The sequence below is a fragment of the Carettochelys insculpta genome, chromosome 3 (genome assembly GCF_033958435.1).
Source record: "Carettochelys insculpta isolate YL-2023 chromosome 3, ASM3395843v1, whole genome shotgun sequence".
Classification (NCBI taxonomy): domain Eukaryota; kingdom Metazoa; phylum Chordata; order Testudines; family Carettochelyidae; genus Carettochelys; species Carettochelys insculpta.
Window position 1 is genome coordinate 163,829,081 of NC_134139.1, and position 18,422 is coordinate 163,847,502.

General features: G+C 41.8%; 1 protein-coding gene across 1 annotated transcript in view; it reads right to left on the bottom strand.

Moving 5' to 3' along the window:
• Positions 1-18,422, bottom strand: part of LRRC1 (leucine rich repeat containing 1) — a 99,953-nt gene that overhangs the window by 37,602 nt on the left and 43,929 nt on the right. Inside the window, exons 3-4 of the mRNA XM_074991163.1 lie at positions 12,877-12,955; positions 7,632-7,721 (exon numbers count right to left, since the gene is read on the bottom strand). Coding sequence (XP_074847264.1) covers positions 7,632-7,721; positions 12,877-12,955 — 169 coding nt within the window. The remainder of the gene's footprint in view (positions 1-7,631; positions 7,722-12,876; positions 12,956-18,422) is intronic.

An 18,422-nucleotide genomic window follows, 5' to 3' on the forward strand; every position in this document is an offset into this window, starting at 1 on the left:
TTAGACCTGAAAAGCTGATCACTGTCCTGTTTTTAAAAAACCTTAATATAAAACATAAGTACTTACAAACAGCCATGCTGGGTCCGACCAAACGTCCATCCAGCCCAGTATCCTGTCTGCCGACAGTGGCTAATGAGGGTTTTTAGGGGGAAAACAGATGGCTCAAATGTTTTAGCTGTCTTTCCCTCTGTGTTGTGTGGGGATATAGTCCACACTAGTAATTTTGTATCCTCTTCATTTGGAATCTATACATTTCTGAAAAACTACTGCCTAAAACAGGCTTTCAATGTGTTCCCTATTCCGGGACGCCATAGTATGCTGACTCTGTAGCAAGGGTCTAACATCTTTAATAGTGTACTCCATAGAATAACAATTTCTAGCCAAATTCCCCTGTCATGGTGTGGTATCCAAATATAATATGACCATAAAACCCACTGTTGATATTACTGTGTTATAGTTGCAACCAAGCTTGTGCCAACTAGGACTCATGGCCCTTTCTCCAGCAAATATTTCAGAACTTATTCCAAATACACCCTTATAGCAAATCCTTATTAATTGGACTAAAATTTATTAAAAAGTATTGGTTAAAAGATCAATATACATACAGATATGAGTTCAATTTGTGAAGTTCAGACACATCATGGAGATGGTGATCTTCTAGTTATAAAAAGGTTTTAGAATTTAGTCTATGGTTATAGTACAAAATCCAAATTCATATTCAGGAGGTACCAGCTTAGGACTGGGACTGCAATTCTTATGGTTCAGGCTTCCCTTCCATGAACCTTAAGCAGATATGAGAAAGTAAGTCAAAGTCTATTAAAGGGGTACCAGATATCCTGCGATAACATTTCTTATGGCCTGCAGCTTTTCTCATGAGCACGAAAGCAGGTATGAGATAAAAATGGACCAGGATCCAACAACATTTTATATAGCTCTGAGTAAACATCAGGCTTTTTGATGTGACCTTCTGTTTTCCAAATATCACTGTAATCAACACAAGGTAATTTTCCATCTGAAGAAGCGGGTCTGTCCCATGAAAACTCATCACCTAATAAAGAATATTGTTTGTCTTTGAAGTGCTACAGGACTGCTTTCTTTGTTTTGTGACGATTCAGACTAACATGGTTACTTTCCTGAGACTACCAGACCCATTAAGGAGCCCTATAGCAGCATTAAACAGTTTATCACATACTTTAAAGAGACATCTTGACAATGACGTCATCCAAAATATATCTAAATGTTAACATTTCCTTATGTATCTCTGACTCAACAGTTATAGGGATAGACAGGAACTGTCTGTTTGGACGATTAACATCTATAAGATGCAAGTAAACGCACATAACTAGCATTACCTGTAATTTCTAACAATACAGGTTTGCATTACACAATTTTCTCACATGCTTCCACAGGCTGACTCAGTCATTTGGCCGGAGATTGTTTAACCCTATCTGGCCATGAGTCCTAATTGGCATAAGGCTGGTTGCAACTATAACACAGAAATATCAACAGTGGGTTGTATGGTCATATTATAATCTGATAACACTACACCATGACAGGGGAATTTGGTCCGAAATTGTTATTCTATGGAGTAGGCTACTAAAGATGTTAGACCCTCTCTACAGGATCAGCATATTGTGGCATCCTGGAATAGGGAACACACCGGAAGCCTTTTTTAGGCAGTAGTTTTTCAGAAATGTATAGATACTGAATGAAGAAAACACAAAAATTACTATTGTGGACTATATCTCCACACAACACAGAGGGAAAGACAGCTTAAACATTTGAGCCATCTGTTTTCCCCAATGTTCAGAAAGTTTTGGTCAAAGGAATTTCAACTGTACATAGGTTTACTCCAAAAAACCAAGCAGCCCTGTAGCAGTTTAAAGACTAACACATTTATTTATTAGGTAATGAGCTTTCACAGCAGTGGGTCTTACCTAATTATTTACCTAATAAATAAATGTGTTAGTCTGTAGCTTTACAAAAAAAATAAGCCATCCTGTAGCACCTCAAAGACTATCATGGCAACCCCTCTGAAACAGTTTTACAACATCCGCTAATTTGTAAGTATTTCAACGACTGAATATAGTTTGGGGTTTCATGCACACTTATACCTCTTAAAATTTCCTTTAACTGACCATTATGGATTTCACCACAGTATACCAGGTACCCCCTTCAGCATTAGTATCCCCAAAAACACATAAGCAAGAGTGGTCACAAGTGTTAGAAAGCATCGTTATCTACAAGAAGATAGTATGCTCTTTATTATCTACTAACTTTTACGTCTTTTCATTATGTTTCAGAGTTAACAATGTTAACTGTTGCATCATCCTAGGGTCTCAGAATAGAAGAGAAAGCATTTAAATTATTAGTTTTTTGTATTTCTTAACACAAAAAGTGTTGTATATTTTCAACTACTTTACAAAGATCACCACCCACACGGAGATAACCTAGCACTTGAATGGAGCACCTATGTAACATTTTAGGTAAGGAAATAAATCATTCCATATCTAGAAGAAATTCTATAAGTATTCAGGCAGGGAGTATGTTGTTAGGGGTCTGATTATTACTTGTTTGTGGAGAACCCACCACTCAAAGAAAATCAGAGCTGCCAGGACTTTATTGAATTACACTGGGCCTGGCACGGAATGCTTCAGTACCGACTAAATGGCCCATAATTTTAAAAACAAAAAACAGCTGCTCTCCATCAGTTTTTCAACCAACTGCCAACCTATCCCCAGGCTGATGGGAAGAATCTCACCAAGACATGCTGGCTACAGAAAAGACTGACCAGCCTATAACCAAGCTATAAAAAAGGCATACCTAAATGAAAATGTAAAATGAAAACATTCGTAACTAAATAAGGTTACAGAATTTATGATCGAGCTTCTCTTAAGTGTTATTATACACAACAAAGTTGCACAAAAATTAAACACTTTGCTTAGAGAGGAATTGTTATATTTGCTCTCAAATGCTCTGTAGACCTCCCAAAGGTGGTGTCACACTGAATGCAGATTCTTTAAATTAATTTGGTTAAACTAGCCTTCTTATCAGCAATACACAAACGGATCTGACTTTCAGTCACTCTTCACTATTCAGATTTACGTAGGGATCAGATTCTACCCTTCTCAGCGAGGCCTTGGTTCTCCTGATCTCCCTCCTCCTGTAATCTTCTCCACCCATGAATTTCCATCCATCCCCAAAAGTACTGGACCATGAATTAAAGAGAGCTGCTGGATCTAAGCAACTGTGGAAATCTAATTTTATACAAAACACATTTTAAGAGAGTGGACCAACTTCAACAATGGATGGGGTTCAACAAAGAGAGTCAAAACTACTGGGCTTTACTATGGAATCTTCAAAAGGATCGTTGGGTAGAAAAAACAGGGAGCTTAAAAACAGAATGGATCTATAGATGAGATTTTAAATTTCCTATCTTGACAGTCTACAGTTTACGGATGAATATTACTGAAATGGCCTTTTTAAGGAGATGGTTATAGGCCATCTCCCCACTGTTTCCAGGGCTTGCAGACTCACAGGCTGATTGCTCACAGCTACCCATGATTCCTAGACAAACTCCTTCAGTGTGCGAACCTCCTTGTGAGTCACACCCTTTGCAGGGGTTAGGCTGCAGACCGCTCTGCCTCTTGGGATCCATTCCATCAGACTCAAGGAATAATCCCTCCTGAGCAACAACTACACTCTCTTGGGTGAAACCGTATGTCCCCTGCCTCCAGGAACCACATCTTACTTCCCGTCAGCATGCCTGGATCTCACTTGCCCATCTTTTTTCTCCCCTGCCCCAGTCACTTTCTGCCAGATGCTCTACCCATGGAGTGAAATACATCCCACGAGGGTCATCAGGCCCTGCACACACAGATGCACACACAGATGACTCTCACTCAGCAGGTGGAACAGAAGGTTTATTAGGCAACAGGGACGCAGCGTACAACAGCCTTGTCACAAAAACCAGAAGCACTTAGTACAATCCACCTTGGGGAGAGGGGGTCTACAGGGGTTCCCCAAGCCAGGGCCCTGGCCCTTCTACCTCCCTCCTAAGTCCCCCAAGATTCCCAAACTCAGTTGCTCAGTTCCGTTCAAACTAGCCAGGCTCCTCCTCCCTCCTTTATCCTGTTTCCCAGGGAAGAAAGATGTTCCCTGGTTGCCTAGGTTACAAATGGCATGGAGACCCACTGTGTACGTGTGAGAAGTCATCACACCAAAATTCCCATCACCAACTATGCACTGATGCTGTGCCAAGGGAAATTGACACACCTACTTATGTTACTACAGGGCCGTAGGAAACATATGCAACCTAACCACAGGAAACAGGGGTAAGTGCTAAGCCAATTCAAAAGGGCTGTGTCTGCACTAGTCCCCTTCTTTGAAGGGGGGCATGGTAATCAGCCTGAGGGGAGAATACTAATGAAGTGCTGCAATGAACATGCAGCACCTCATTAGGCTAATTCTCCCGCGGCAACTTCGAAGTTGCATACTTTGAAGTGCCAGCATCCCATGGAGCCGCAGGCACTTCGAAGTACCTGTGCAGATTCAAAGTGCCCTTACTCCCCAAAATTTTGTGGGAGTACTTTGCAGTGCCCACAGCTACACAGCATGCCAGCTCTTCAAAGTTTGCAACAGACTTGTTGGCACAGAAGTTGTCAGGCATGCTGAAGGGCAGTAAGGTAGGGATCCTGGAGGCAGAGGGTCCTACAGCTTCACTTCAAAGTAAGCCTAATGAGGTGCTGCATATTCATTAGAGCACTTCATTAGAATTCTCTGCTCAGGCTGATTACTGTGTCCCCTTCAAAGAAGAGGGCTAGTGTAGACACAGCCAAGATGAGGTAAGAGTTCCAGCTATTTTCAAGAGCTATGCTATTTAGTTGCTTTTCTGCTGCCTCTATTAACAGAAAGGTTCAATAAAGTTTAGTACGGGACCTTCAATACTAAGTTAAAACAAGATGAACACCTGATTTTTCACACAGGTTGATAAAGCTATTAAGATCAGAAGTCATGATATTCATTAAAAGTTTTTAATTGCTATAACAGTGCTCACAAAATAGAGTGTAAACATTCAGTTCATGACCATTCAGTTTTGCTATTTAATGGAAAACAGTCTATATCCTACACAGTCCCACCTAAACAAATATTCAAATCTCCTTAAAGCTAAGCTTATCACACTTTGGCAAACAAGAGTAAGATGGAAAACCCATAGCATTAACTGAATATATCTAGCAGTACAAGTATAAAAAAAAAAGCCCTCCACTTTCTGTATCATTCGGAGTGAAGCCTTGCTATCTCATTCGTTGCTGTTGTAACACTGCACTTTAACAAGCTTGCATTTTAAGCTCCATTTTATGCACTATCTGAACTCCTCTGCCTTGTTCCATACAACAGGTTGAATATTTTTATTCCACGCCATGTGATGTCTCAGATTGCAAATGTGTGTCAACAAAAAAGTGCATTCCTTCCCATCTTGTGTCAACCTGATTTACACCAACTTTCTCAGCCTCACACCTGTTCATGGAGTCGTTAATGAAAACAATAAGCCTAAGATTAGGTATGCATCTCAGACATTTCTGAGACATTGGTCCTATACAGTCTTTCAGTTCACAGATATTAATAGAGCTTAATCCAAGATTCTGTTCATTTTAAATCTACAAGTTACAAAGTAATTCAAAAGTCTCTTAAAATTAAAATGATATTTTATGGCTTCATCCTTCTGACATGTAAGGAAGTTTCATTTTCCATCTATTCTGGAAAGTGTGTCTGTATATAAAATTTTCCCAGAAGCCTTATGTTCTTGTGGAATGTCTTAAATACAAAAGCTTTGTCAATAGAAATAAACCCTTATACCCTCTAATCTTCCAATTCCCGTAGTCATAAATAATATGAGTAGCTCTACGGCACCTTAAAGGCTAATGTATTTATTTGGGCATAAGCTTTCCACGGGCAAAAACCCACTTCATCAGACGAATGGAGCCGAAAATCTGACAAAGTGGGCTTTTTCCCACGTAAATCTGTTAGTCTTTAAGGTGCCACAGGACTTCTCATTATGTTTGCAGGGACAGACCACCATGGCTACCCTATGATAGTAGACTTGAATGTTACCTGTTACAATAGGGAAAATAGATCTATGCTTACCTGAAAAACACAGAGAGAAGGGAGCTAAAATGGGGCTTAGGATTCGAAGAATCTTTTAAGTGGCTGTAATTTTCCTGCCCTCAAAGAGTTTGAGCTTATTGGTTATTCTCCCCAACAGGGACGGTCCCTTCTGCATCTCGTAGGGAAGGTGACCAGGTTCAAGAATCAATTCCCTCCAGGCTCTACCACTTCCTATTGTGTGGGAAGGGCTGCTTGCCCCTGAAGCCTATCACACCAATACTGTCTGGATCATTTTCAGCTCAGGGGGATGAGGACAGAAGAGACACTATCTGGACTAGACTGAAGGCTCTGACCTCTTGCTCAGATGGGGGCTCCACAGCAGCAGCCCCAGCCCCGTGCCGCCGCAGGGGTTCCATGGCAGGGCTCCAGTCTCCTGCCATGGCGGCGGCTCTGCAGAAGGGGATCTGGCTCCAGACCCAGCTCTGTGCGGCAGTGGGTCCCCTGCCTCTGGCCCTGTGGCAGGGGGCTCCAAACTCTGGCCTGTGTGCTGCAGTGGGAGCTCCAACTCCAGCCCTGACCATGTTGCGTGCTGCGCAGGCTCCAGCCCTTTGCTCCTGCCCCCTCCCCATGCTGCACGGGGGAAGAGTGGTGCAGCCAGTGCCCCTGTTGCATGCCACTCCAAATCGGCTCACGTACCAAGAGTGGCATGTGTGCTAGGGTTTGCTGACCCCTGCCTCACACCCAGCTGGACTCCCTGCTGAGACACTCTCAATAAGACAAGACAAAGGGGAAAGAAGAACTTTCCTTTTGCCTCTTTCTTCTTGGCCTAGTTCTCTCCCTGAAGCCTGCAGGGCAGCAGCTGCTGCAAATACGTAGGGCGGGAAGAGCAAAGCTGAGGAGAAGTCTCCCCAAAAGGCAAACACAGCACTGAGACACTGCTGAGAATGAGACAGAAACTAAGCCAGTCTGGTAGTCAGAAATCTGAAACACAAGTTTGCAATTTCCCTGAGAGAAGTTCTGTGGCAGAGGGTTCTGCCAGCGCCACCAGCCACTGGGGAAGCACATAAAACTGGATCTAAATCCAGTGGGTGGAGCACTCCCTTGCTGCCAGGTCTGGGTTGGTCTCTGACTGCAGGATGACTCAGGCCCACAGTGAATAGATCTGTAGTTTCTCAGCACAATGAAGAACAGTAGGTGACATGCTAACAGAGGAATAATCAACAAAATGATAATATCCTTTAAGTCTTTCATCTTTAGTCTACCCAGCCTCTCCCAAACCTCGAGACTGCTATCTCCCAAAAAACATGCACATATACTCCAAATTCAGAAGTCACCCCAATGAGTGACCTACAAAAGCCCAGAGAAAGTCCTTAAACTGAAAAAAAATGTAATATTCTTGACACAAGTACTCATTTGTGTAACATACTTGTTAATTTAAGCTTTACATTTTTGCATACACCTGGTGTATAACATCTAAGTCAGTGAAAACAAATTAAAGATCATATCTTTATTTAAAACAAACTTACTTCCCAATGTTCTCAGGTAGTGCCTGCAGTGAGATGTCATTTACAGAAAGACTCGTTAGATTCTGTAACTCAGGAAAGCTTTCAGGCAACCTATGGAGATATTAATTCAGATAAATCAAGCACTCGTACGACAATAATCATTCATATTGGGAAAATGAGATCACATAGTTGCTGGGAAAGGATATGAAGCGGCTCTTCTATAAAGAAACAAAACAATAGTACTTAAAACAAGGAAAAGGCATTAGAAAGAGAAAAAAATAAATTCAATTTTCTTCTTGTTTGTATATATTAACACAAGGCATATCTCATAAAAAGAATGCCACAAAAAGGGCATTCAAAAGCTACTGCTACATCATCAAAAGCTGTTGCAGCAACATATACTATTAGGGAGGAATTACTGTTTGGGACGCCTGGGAAACTTGGCTTTTTTTTTGTTTGTTTGTTTTATTTTTTAAATGCTGCCTGTTTTAGTATTATGTGAGGGAGCTGCCTCGTTAGCTGTTTTAACAAATAGTTCAAATACAAGAGCCTGGGACACATACTGCACAGAGACCCCGCACAGCTCATTTTGCTAGATACCAGGGGGTACCTGGTTTGACCCCAGTTTGTGTGAGCAATGAATCACACCAAGGAAAAGATGACCTAGTGAGGAAGCAGGAGAGGCCTTTTGGCCTAATGATCATATAAGAATTGTTAATTTGAGCCATCTTTAGAGCATGAAGCAAGAACGACTTCTTTCTGCAGATTCAGAGAGAATTGGAACGATCAGTGCATTTTCAAATATTGATTGATTTTCTTGGATTCTAATTGTTTGAAGAGTGGGGTTAAACTGAAGGATTACTTATGTAGTAGAGTTTACCTTTTAAAAAAAACTATTTAAAAGGCTTGGCCAGTGATAGATTATACATAAAAATGGTCCTGAGTAAATTAAAATGAGACAGAAACAAGCAGGCTGACAACCAGTTTTGCAATAGAAGATTATTATACTGGCTAGCATTATAAATACTGGAAATGAAAATAGAACATGGGAAAATGGACTGAGAAAGAAGTGTGAGAATAATATGGCAGTGTTTGAGCGGTTAAGTAAAATGCTGGGCAGGTGCTTGAGCAGGGATTTAAATTTGACTGTGTTTGCAATGGCACGTTCCGTGCCCCCGGCAGTGGCCCAGCATCACAGTGATTTTGTGCCCTGCCAATTATTGAGGGTGTGTCTCTTGCTTACCCTATTTTGTGCGCACGCCTGACCATGGGACAACTTCAGAGTAGAGGACACACCACAGACTTAAAGAATACCGCTTCTGCACAATATTGTTTCTTGCTTGAATATGTAATGGACGCATCCGGAACCTCAACAATGAGGCAAATCATTGACGCAGCAGAAGAACAAAGGTTGGAAAGATCTCTGACAGGCATTTAAGCCTAGAGCAGGGGTTTGCAAACTGCAGGTCTAGAGCTGCATGTGGGTCTTTCAGGAATTGTTTGTGGCTCCTGACACTATAATTCAAAGTAAAAAAAAAACAAAACAAAACACCTTCCTGATTGTCTTTGATAAATGGTGAACATCTAAAAGCCCAAAAGTGAACAACTCATATCTAAATAGCAAATGATGTGATCTTGAAACATTAGATAACTCTCCCTAGTGTCCACCAGAGAGAGAGAGAAGGTTTGGGAGTGAAAGTCAGGAAGAGTGTGGTACAAACACACAAGAGTGAAGAAATAGAATAAGTAAAAAGTTTGAAAAACATCCTGCAGTAAACACGCATCTCATTATAAACCATTGCATGAGAGCTGTTCTTAACATGTGGTTTGACATCATTGATTAAGGGCCATACCGTATTTACATGCATTGCAGCTCTTGAGTTTTTCGCTATATTCGAAAAAATGACTTCTTGCTATTTTGGTTGCCAACCCCTAGCCTAGAGATAATAAGAACAGGACTCACTGGTTGCAAAACAGTTCAGTACTTCATAGAAAAGGAGGCAATATGGGATACACAAAAGAGCAAGAACAGATTGCACAAACATTCATGTTACTATATTAGATAGTTGGAGCTGGAAACACTGCCTGTGCATAAGGTTGCCCAACATTTCCATCATAAAGACCCTGTTCTCACTTGATTCTAACTTTGCCAAACTATCCATTTGGACTGAAGTTTTTTCATGCAGAGTGTATGGCTCAAGATGAATAGTTTCAAAATTTTCAGCAAAAAAAAAAAGGTTCAGCCATTTCCAAAACCCAAGATGGAGGGAATATTTTTTTCCATGTTAAGTCATGTAAGTGTAACGCCAACAGATCCGGGTTGCCAGCACCAGGGAATGAACCTGCAATCATAGGGGCTAAAGCCTTGTGCTCCACCACATGAGCTGAAGTCCAGCTGGCTCTCAGCCAAGGCTGTAGAGGAGAGACTTCAGTCACCCTGGTATGAGATCTCAGTGCCTCTGGGTACTACATAACCATTTTGTTGAGAAGAAAGAGCACTCATGATTCAGAGAAGGGAGACTAAAGGCAATTCCTGTGCTGCCTTTGTGTCATGGATGTATGTTTTTCAACGTTCTGTTGAAAATACTCAATTTTGTAAAATCTCAGTTTGCATGCACTCAATAGAGAATTGTTAGTTTTGCAGCTCAATGCTCCAAAGATTCCACCTGTACTGAGCATGCTCAGCCCTGGCTGTAGGTACTAAGCAACACTTTCGCTATAATTGCTGCTCCCACCTGCTGGGCTTCTATGGCATTAGACCGGAAACTTCTTACTCTTCTCTCAATGCTCCTGCTTGCTGGCTCTCAAGCAGTGCTATGAAAGAAGCCATGTGATTTGAAGGCAGATCAGAGAAGAATCTCATCTGAGGGGACAGAAGAGGTAGATACGGACTGGCTTGACTTGAAGGCACTGGGCAGAAGAGAGCAAGAGCCCAGTCTTTACCAAAATCCACATGGGAATCTTGGTTTTCAAAGTCATTGTTCCTTCATTTATGTGGAAAAATACTATCACCTACCACTAGTCAGTTGAAGGAACAAAAGTCACTGAAGTGCTCTATATTTTCATCTGTGTTGCCTAGGCCATCTTTTCCCATGGTCTGTTCTCCGCCTGTATTTATGCTTCCAAATTTTCCCATTGAAGTCACCCATCAAAATCAAGATGCTGTTTTGTGGTACACAACACTTTGGTACACAGTGTAATGGTGGGGTGAGGAAGTAGTATAATCCCTAAATTACTGAAGGCAACTGGGGCATAGAGAGATTAAGGTAAAACTGTCCTCTTATCGTGGATGCCTGAACCGAGATGTCTTGGAAGTAATTTTCAGATTATTTAGCATTTTAGTATCAGAGGGGTAACCATGTTAGTATGGATCTGCAAAAGCAACGAGGGGTCTTGTGGCATCTTATAGACTAACAGAAATGTATGAGCATAAGCTTTCGTGGGCAAAGACCCACTTCGTCAGATGCAGGTGGACTGCTCATACATTTCTGTTAGTCTATAAGGTGCCACAAGACCCCTCGTTGCTTTAGCATTTTAGACTATTTTGTATGTTCCAGCAGAGCTCTTGTTGACTTTGGTTGCAGCAAGGAGAGCTCAGCACTTCCGCATATCACGTTCCAAGATATGAAAATGGGTATCAACAAGCCGAAGAACACACATGACCAAAATGCTCAAATTTGGCCATGAATTCCTTATCCAGCATCATTTGTATTTCACCTGTCCACCAGTCAGAAAACCAGATTGATCACATCTGTATCAGCAGTTCTTTCAGAAAAATCGATGCAGGGAGTCCACACAAGAGGAGCAGATGTAGGTTCAGACCATCATTTGGTCACGATAAAACTCAAGTTCAAGCTCAAGAAGTACACCACAAAAGCAACCAAGCTGGGACTAGATTCATCACAGAGCAGCTGAAGGATACAGAAACAAGAGCCAGTTTCCAAGCAGAGCTGTCCAACAGATATGCACTTCTGACAACCCTCATCCCAAAAATGCTATCGTGGCACAAACTGGGAAACACACCAAAACTGCCTAGAAAGAGACCTGTGATAAAACACTGGAAAAGGGGACAAGGCACCACAAAGAAGGGATCACAGTATAAACTCAGAGAAAAGCGAAGGAATGAAAGGACAGAGAAACAGCAGTCAACAGCAGCAAAACAAGAGCAGCCAAAGTGGATGCTCAGAGACTGTATTCAGAAGCCAACAGAGAACTTGAAAAGGCTGTAAAACAGGACAAGAACCACCCTGTGGAGGGCCTTGCGCAACAAGTGGAACAAGCTGCAGGACAGCTTAGGGCAGGTCTACATTAGGGGAGAAAGCTGACCTAAGATATGCAGTTCCAGCTACAAGAATAGCATAGCTGGAGTCAGCATAACTTAGGACAAATTTCCCCACCATCGCCACAGTGGGAGACAGATGGGAAAATCTTTCCCATTGGCTTCCCTTCTTCCTCGCAACTAGTACCAGAGTCAACAGGAATGCCCTGAATGTTTGATTCAACACCTCCCTAACAGACACACTAAATTGAACCCTGGCCCATCATTAGTACCCTTAGTTAGTGAATGCTATGTCTTACTCCACATTGCAGTCCCACCATGTTATAGTTCCACCTACCAAAACTATCCTAAATATTCCAGGCTAAGGAGAATGGACAGCTACTGGCAGACAGACCCTATGTCTAGGAAATGTTGGACTGGTGACCTCTCTACAAAGACAAACACGCTACATTTTTTCTGCTGGGGAAGGATCACTTATGCAGATCTCCTCCCTTTTTCTAAGGCTCTGAAGTCAGTCACAATGCACTAGAGCCTTTCCTTTTACTCCCATTTCTGCTACACACAACCAGACAGGGCAAAGGAAGAAGTAGCAGCTGCTGCAGCCTCCGGTAGCTGCTGAGAACTTGCCAGCCACTGATTGGTAAATCCCAAGAATAGACAAAGGCTAGAGTTGGAAAAACCAGGTAACCGTGGAAAGTAACACCATACCTTTGCTGGTTTATATTCCTGGCCTTGCCTGAGAAATTCCTGCGCTTTTGTGTTCTTAAGGACTAAATTCACATTTGTACTGCACAGCCTATAACCTTCAACTTCATGAGACAGAAGGACACACTTATCCCTGTAAGTCTGAGCTGTGCCCACCTTCCCATGGTAGAGACAGACTCTGTGCAATTCAGACACATCATAATACTTGCTTTAAAAACTGAGCAAATTAAATAAGATTGTGGTGCTGGCCTGGAAAGCACTTAGGATAAAGGGGATTGTTACCTGGTCAGTGGGTTCCCACTGAAGTCTGCTACCTGTAGTGCTTTGCAAAAGGAGATGCTTTCTGGAATTTCAGCAATTTCTGCAGAAACAAATAAATGCACTGTTAATGACTGTTCTTTACACGATGTTCTATTCTGAAATGGTCACAGCATTACACACTGTATCTGGTCATTGCAAATCAAAGAAATTATTGTGGTGTGTGCTGTGACCTTTTTTAAGGTAAGGCTATTTTCCAAAAAAAAGTTACTGATATATCTAAGAACAATCCAAGGTGTTAATTAACGTTCCGAAAGCCCTAAATTGAATGGAACCCAGAAATTTTAGCGACTGTTTAGCTCACATGCCCCACCTCAAAGCCGCTGGAATGCTCAATTGTCCTAATGAGGGCTGATATCTGTCAGTTGGAAGAAAAATCTCTGTAATTCAATCATTGTTCAGCACAAGTCAAATTCAGATATTTTAAGGACACAGTCCTAGATTAATCTATCTAATCTGGCCCTTTGGTGATTTGAGTCAATGTAAGGATGACAAGTGTTAGTCCGTATCCACAAAAACAACAAGTAGTCCCGTGGTACTTTACAGACAGGTTTTGTGGGCAAGGTATAAGCTGACAAAGTGGGTCTGTGCTCCATGAAAGCTTATGTTCCAAAAAAAATCTGTCTATAGGGTGCCAGAGGACTTCTTGTTGTTAATGTAAAGATGGGCACTCCTTTACGGGAGGTGTTAGCACAGTGTGGAAAAGAGTAAGTATGTCTACCCAAATTATCAAAACAAAAAGCAGTCAAGTAGCACTTTAAAGACTACCTAATAAACTATTTTGCTAGTCTTTAAAGTGCTACTTGACTGCTTTTTGTTTTGATAGTGTATAGACTAGCAAGACTTCCTCTCTGTTACTACCCAAATTATGTTTGTGGTAACAGACACCCCTTTCTCATTACCCTAAAATCCCATAACTTTTGTACTATGCAAATACCTAGTGAAAGCAGCGGTAAGAGTTGACCCCCACCAACTAGTGGCATACTTTAATGTAAATAACGATAATCAGGTGTTGGCACATAAACAAGGTTTTAGATACTGTGCATTATAAGGAGTGGAGCAGGGTTTCATGCTTCATTGGTCCTTTCATGAGCAACCTACTTCAGCAGCTCTTATGTTCTCATACCAAACTCCATCATGAATAACACCCACGCTAGTAGGACAAATTTTCTTTAATGGTTTCAGATTCGTGATCCCATGGGCCAGTGTAAAAGGAATAAAATTTATATTAATCCCTGCATAGAAATGCACACAGAAGGAAACAGTGTTCAAACAGTAACAGAAACTAAACCTTTGTACATATGTAGCTTCCTGTCAAGCATCATCTTTTGAGCAAGAGCCCTCCTTTCATCTGCGAGTTGTTTAAAGAGGCTAGACAGCAGTAAGCAATTTCAAAATGCTTATCTGTAGAGCAACCCTAATCTTTTCTTACTGCTCTTAAACATACTTAAAATGTACATACAACTGCTTCCTCCTTGGAACATTTAGTTCACCCACTTTGACAAGAGGCAAAACACATGTATCAGTAATAGTGAAACGTGAAGCTCTGGTTAGAGGAGTATTTCAGGAACAATCATGAAAATTAGTTGGATCTAGTGTTATAAATCTGCCAGGTTTTAGTCTCATAACCTGTGTCTTCACAGCAGCGTCATTGTGAAATAAGCTATTCGAGAAGAGATTTTCCAGAATAGCTCATTTCAAAATAGCGCCTCTGTACACAAAAGCACTCAGCTATTTTGAAAAAGAGCATCCAGACACAATAGAGCCTATTTTGGATTAGAGCCTGTGGACACAGTATAGCTTATTTAGGAATAGCTCCTATTTCCTGTCTACGCATCCCCTATTCTGAAATACCTATTCCTCATAGAATTAGGTTTGCCTAATTTGAAATAAGCCATCCACTATTTCAAAATTTTGAAATAGCAGTTACGTTGTGTAGATGCTTGTAAAGTTATTTCAGAATAGCAGCTGTTCTATATATTCCTCCAATTGCACACACCCACATTGATCAAACCAAGGACGGACAATGACAAGGAAAGTAGTTTTTTACTTCTTTATTCTTCCAGAAGCTACACAGGAATATCATGCATTTAAAACAACCATAAAGTATATATTAAAACATCAGACTAGAACTATATATCTAAATTACCTCCAGTCAGGAAAAACAAGTTAAATCTCAAAAAAGAAAATATATGGACAGGGAAATTGCTACTACATCTCAGTTCTCTTCCATCCCCCTCATTTCTTGTAGACCACATCCCCTGTTTTAATTAGTTAAATATATTCTTCCAATTCCAGGAAATATAGTCAGGCAATGATCTGATATACTTACTCACACAATTAAGCCTATGGAAATACTGGCCAGCAAGACCATATAGCCCTGCATGTTCTGGGAGTTATACTTAGTTTAAAAAAGGAGTTTGGAAAGTGTGTTCCAATCTGATCCAGTAACTTTAGCGTTTCAACTCCAGAAAACTGATTTAGGAATAGCAGGGATTTCCCCCTCCTTCACCTCACTCCTCATAAGCTTTCCCACAACTGCATTGTGAAGGGTTTTTTTTTCCTGAAAATGTTATTTTAAATGACCTCCGAGTGTAGAACTGAAGCGCATGCAAGACCATCTCCGGAAGCAGTGCTTAAGTAACTTTAGATGCTCAATAAGGATATTATACAGCAGTGTTTCTCTAGAATCCTCCTCCCGCTACTCACACAAAAAAAAAAAAAAAAGCTCACCTACTAGAGTCACCTATAATACAAGGTCGTCCTACAAAACATATAAAGGCTCCAAAGTGTTCATCTGTGTTTTTTTCATACCCTTCATTTTCAACCCACTGTCAGGCAGAGGCAAATGAGCATTAAAAGATTGCTGGAATACATCAGCAGAGATCACAGGAGTCTCAGCACCAATCTCATGCTGCTTTAGACAGCCAGGAAATATCCCAAAATCTGCTGTGGAAGTCTAGCACCTAGAAGCAGCACTTAGTACCCTGAGACGCCAACTCACAGCGCAACATGCTTTGATCAGCACAGCCCTGCTCACAGTGTGGACACAGATTCAAAAAGGTAAAATAGTTTAAAATCAGTGTGTGCAGCAACATGGACACCACTCATGTAGCTACAACTATTTACTTACCTTGATATAAGCTATCCTGGTATTTCTGAATCAGGCCAAAGAATGTCTGAGCCCTGGTGGAGTGCCGCTGGGCCTCCAGATAGCTTATTGACAACCGATGGAAATATATTGTGTGATCCACTTAGAGACTCCTTGGGGTGCACAGGTTCCAAGGCCAGATGGCACCATTTATTCTGAACTTCTGTACAGCACAGGGCATAAAACTTCCCCCAGATTAGCCCTCGAGAGCTTGCATTTTACAAAAGAATAGCTGGGCCATTTCACAGGCCGGATATAGCCACAGAAGTGGGGAGATAATCTAAAATGCTCAATCCTGTAAGATAATAAACTGAGGCTCTTGAAACTTCCGAGGTAAGCAGGTTCACCCTGGTACCACTTTTGGTTTTGGGAAGCCAAATGAACAAACTGATTTAGATGAAATTTTGAAATCCCTTCAGGTGGAGCTAGAAGTGTCATCATATCACCTGGTCCTTGAACAGATCCAGTCATAAGGCCTGGATCTTGCTCACCCTCTGTGCTGGAGGCAACAGCAAGTAGAAGAATCATCTTGAGGGTAAGAGTAGAAACTAGAGAAAACAAGACTTTGAGCTTTAGGAGGACAATGTTGAGATGCCTCACCAGAGTAGTATCTCCAGGAGGTAGGTACATACATAGGAGGCCCTTGAGGAATTCGGATAGTAGATGAGAGGAAAAAAAATATAATATGATTGTAGTACTAGAGAGAGTGCAACACTGGTACCTGCAAGGTGGACATCAACTATCCAAATGTCAGTCCAGCAGGTTTCATGTGCAGCATTGCTGAAATATCAGGTCCATGGTGGATTCTGCAGTAACTGCTCAAGCCCGGTTACTACATACCTGTTTAGTAAATTTTTAGGTCACTGCTGGCTGAAGATATGAAGGAAAAAGGAATATTCAGTCAAAATGAAACCCAAGCCCAGATCCCGATCGTCTCTTGGAGGAGAGGGGAAGACAGAGAGCCTCCTTCCTTGTTGTACTGCATTAGGAAAGAGCTATGTCACAATTGAGTCTAAGGACACCTTCTGATCTCTTTAGTCCTCCACTGAAGTACACCACCCCTATAAAAAAAAATCATTTAAGAGATGAGCCTAACTTTCTGCACCTTACTCTGGGCACTACCATGGCCCAGTTCCTCAGCCTGTACAGATATATACACTGCAATCAAAGCTGTGATCAAAGCTCATGCAGACATAACCACACTAGCTTTAACCCAACTAGCATGGTCAAAAATAGCAGTCCAGATGTAGCAGCACAAAGCCTAGCATGAGCTAACCACACAAGTATATGCCTGGAGGTGGAGTAAGTGTGTAAAACCCACGTGACTGCCTGGTCACTGCTGTTTTTAGTTGCACTAGCTACAAAACAATAAACAAAAAGCCACGCCTCTGACTGCAGCACTGGATCTCTGGCCTGCAGGGCCCATTTTTCAAATCTGGGAATACTACAGGTCCATCTACAGTTGGTATCAGTGAGCCGCTTCACTATGGGGATCTGTGAACAGCAAACTGAACAGTCAAGTGACTCAAAAACAGCCTTTCTACCAAACATTATTCCCACTCATACTCCCAAAGGTGCAGAGTACATAGAGCAAAAGAATGTAAGTGGCCTATGCACTTGGATCTTACCATCACCTTAAACCTTCCTTGCCAGCTTTCCTAAGTTCCCCACGGCAACCCTGCTGCCCAGGCACACTGGGAGAAACAGACCATCCTGTTGGCAGCAAGCTCTGCATATTCACTGCAGAAGTGTGTCAATTTTAACTGACATGCCCTAGGCATCCGTTCTGGGCTTACCCAAACGAACATTTTTGTTCCAGGCCCAGTGTCCCAATCAATTTAGGCTAGATCTACACTACAGCTTATGGGGGCTTAACCTATGTCCCTCAGAATGTGAATAAATCACCCCCGTGAGCAATACCAGGTACACCAACATGAGAGCAGTTACGAACAGGGCTAGGTCAGCAAGAGTGCTTCTCCCACCAACATGGCTCCTGCTGTTCTCAAGGGCTGAAAGAGATAAGCTGATGGGAGAGCTTTCTCCCATCACTTTAGAGAAGCTAGATAGAGTTTGCCCTGGTGCAGCTGTGCCGCTGTACTGTTTCTAGGGTAGCTATGCACCTTTGATCTCTCTTCCCAGCCTTGGTAAAGTAGTCATGTCACCCAGGCATCACCTCTTCACAACTCTAAACCTAGCTATCATGGCTGATTGTTGTGAGGCTCCTTATATAAGCCATTATTTTACCTATCCTGCTCGGGTGAAACAACCTCCCTCCCTACCCCCTCAGCCCAATTTTGGTGCCCGTCAACGGCAAGTAACCTTTCAAAAAGAAACAGATGCATTCACCAGATGCTTCCCA